The following is a 2820-nucleotide window of genomic DNA, read 5'->3' on the forward strand; positions in this document are numbered from 1 at the left end:
AGTAATGTCCTGCTTAAGCAAACATGACTTTGTTGGCCTGTTTGTTGATCAAAAGTTTCAATGGAGCTTGATATCAATCCGTTGGTGTAAGAGTCGTGGTTAGAAGAATTAGCAAACAAAAACATATTCTGATTGGCTATATATAACTATTAAATGCTTTGCAGAGGAAATTTATAATGATGCCTATATACATCTCTAGAAAACACATCTCATATAGAACAAGTAGAAAGACAAACCTATCAGTTAAAAGTGAAAAGAAAGATACAGGACTGAGAAAATGAAAGGAAATGCACATGTGGTGCGGTGAGGCTCGATCGTCGTTTCCCCTTTCTTTTCCGTGATAAGAATCTGCATGATAATTGCGATCAGTTAAAATTTGAAACCAGATAACCACGGCATTTTCGGTTCTATCGATCAAGTTTTGCTTTTAAAATTGTTGTTTACACTTACACGGTTAAGTTGTGTTGTTGTTTCTGTGTTTAGTAAGTTGAACATGTGTCAAGAAAATCCCAAAATCTTAGAAACTTGGAGCTTGGTGTTTGTGCTCAAAGAAACTTTTTTCTCCCCTCTTTGGGGTTCATTGGATGTTCCTTCTGGCATTTCATTATCTGATGATGTACAACTCCGTTGACTCGAAATTTTCTAAATAATAATGTTTTGCACTTTTGCGTTTGATTATTTCATGGCTGTTTTCCTGTATATATAGCTGTCTTGAACAAGCGAGTAGTATTTGTACAACTTTAGAAACAAGCATCTAGATTAGTATTCACTAAGATTACTAATTCTATGATACAAGTATTTGCAAGACACACAGAATTTGCATGACATGCCACCAACCCCATACAGATTATTATTGGTAGGTAGGTATCCTACAAATAAAAAACCCCACATGTCCTATAAAATAAAATAACCATATGCTTGGGACAATAAGAAGTTGAAGAACCAGAAGCATAGAGCTACGAGCTGCCTTCATTTGCCCGGGAGTCTCAGTGCCAAATGAACTGCCTAAGAGTTCAAAATGTTGGGGCTCTAGCTCAGCTTCACTTTTCTTCCAGATACTTGCCTTAATTTTTCACCAGTAAAATCACGCTTGGCAGAATTATAAATAGCAGAGGAATTAAGTTAAATATTTGATGCAAATTGTCCACATATCAGCTTTCTAACTGATTCAATAATTAATGACTCTGGATGCAGTAAATGATCTACAATCTCCAATCCTCCATTTGGGTTAAAACAAATTCCTACCCAATAATTATCTCATTAGGAAAGTGAATGGAAGAATAAGTACTACTGCTAAGACAGGAAACAGAATACTAGTTGACAAGTAAAACATTTCAACGCTCTAAAGAGGCAGGGACCAATACCTAAAATCAAAACTAGTAATAAGATAAGTTTTCCGTCGAAAAGAACAACAACAACAACAACAACAACAACATAGTAATGTTTATTTCTCGCGTTGAAAGAGGCATTAATTAGAAATAGAAGGAAGGCGTCTATATGATTATTAGAAAGCCGAAAAGCAGAACAGATAGATAGTGTGAGTCACTCGGGGAATGTGAGAGCAGTGACGAGAGGGTGGAATTGGGGAAAACGAGCGAGGAGATAAGAAGGCTTAGCGAGCTCGAAGTCCTGGTACTGAAACGCAGGGGCACAAGTGCATCCTACAAGAGTGTAGTTCCTCTCACTATCTCTAGCTTCAGCTTCAGCTTCAGCTTCAGCACTTCCGAATACCCCGTCCGCAGAGTAGGTAAAGTCCTTGGTAGGAAAAGAGCCAAACCAGACGTTGGGAGGCACCGTGTACTGCGGCACCTGATTCTGAGTCAGATCTGATCCAAGGCAAGTGAATTTTACGCTCCCATCTTTCTCATTCAATTCCACTACCTGCAATACAATTCATATCAGATTAGGTTAAAAAAGAAAGAGAGAGATGAAGATATACATACGGTGAGAGGGTCGCCGATGTAATGATGCCAGGTTTCGGCGCAGGGTATGCGATGGAGGCGAGACACACTCCCAGAAGGAACGAGAAAATAGATGGAGGTCGATACAGGGCGATCCACTTTGTATTCGGGGGGGAGCTGAGAGGTCGAAAGCTGGACGGAATGGTCTCGGAATGTCTCCACGTAAAACCCACCTTCTGGGTGAGGTTGCAGATTCAACTTCTTCGCTATCTCTGATGCCCTCAAACTCATCTTCCTTCCTCACAAACTCTAGATTTTTATTTTCAAACTCTTCATTTCATTATATAATTTTCAAACTACAACAGCGGTAGGTGAAGAATCAAATTCCAAACCCAACACTATCCACCCACCCACCAACACTCTTATTTTCCATTTCCAATTAAATATCTCAAATTTAAAATGATATTTTTTTTTATAATATCTAATTTACAATGTTTTCTTATACTAATTATTTATAAACTATAAATACTCTTAATTTAAAGAACTGACAAATATGAATTAGGTAACATAGTGTTTATACAGTAACAGGTGGAGTAATACTTTTATACCTGTCTCATTTAAATTCGTTTTAGGCATCAGCTTTTATATTTTAATTACTGATGTAGTATATTTTGGTTTTTATCATTAAAGGATTCATTCTTAATTTTTATTCATTTATCAATTCTAAAATTTGTTCTCCAAAGTCCAAATTACGTGCATACAATAAAAATTCGTTACCAATATATTTTCTTAAAAAATTAAAACGTTGCCATATTAGTTTTTTTTAAAAAAATTACATATTACTAGCAGACAAGACAACTTCTAGAAATAAAATATTTAACAATTTAATAATTTCAGAAAATAATTGATAGCGACTATA

At 36.1% G+C, this 2820-nt stretch overlaps 1 protein-coding gene across 1 annotated transcript; it reads right to left on the reverse strand.

Moving 5' to 3' along the window:
* Window positions 1–1109: 1109 nt before the first annotated feature.
* LOC100306492 (uncharacterized) lies at window positions 1110–2316 on the reverse strand. Its single transcript, NM_001248890.2, has 2 exons — window positions 1944–2316; window positions 1110–1881 (listed from the first exon to the last, which is right to left on the reverse strand). The coding sequence occupies exons 1-2, from the start codon at window positions 2190–2192 to the stop codon at window positions 1543–1545; spliced, it is 588 nt and encodes a 195-aa protein (NP_001235819.2). The 5' UTR covers window positions 2193–2316; the 3' UTR covers window positions 1110–1542.
* Window positions 2317–2820: the final 504 nt, after the last annotated feature.

This window comes from Glycine max, chromosome 13 (assembly GCF_000004515.6).
Source record: "Glycine max cultivar Williams 82 chromosome 13, Glycine_max_v4.0, whole genome shotgun sequence".
NCBI lineage: Eukaryota > Viridiplantae > Streptophyta > Magnoliopsida > Fabales > Fabaceae > Glycine > Glycine max.

Coding starts and splice junctions, on each gene's coding strand:
- LOC100306492 (NM_001248890.2), bottom strand. CDS start 2,192: ATGAGTTTGAGGGCATCAGAGATAGCGAAGAAGTTGAATCTGCAACCT. Junction 1,882..1,943: donor ACATCGGCGACCCTCTCACC/GTATGTATATCT, acceptor ATTGTATTGCAG/GTAGTGGAATTGAATGAGAA.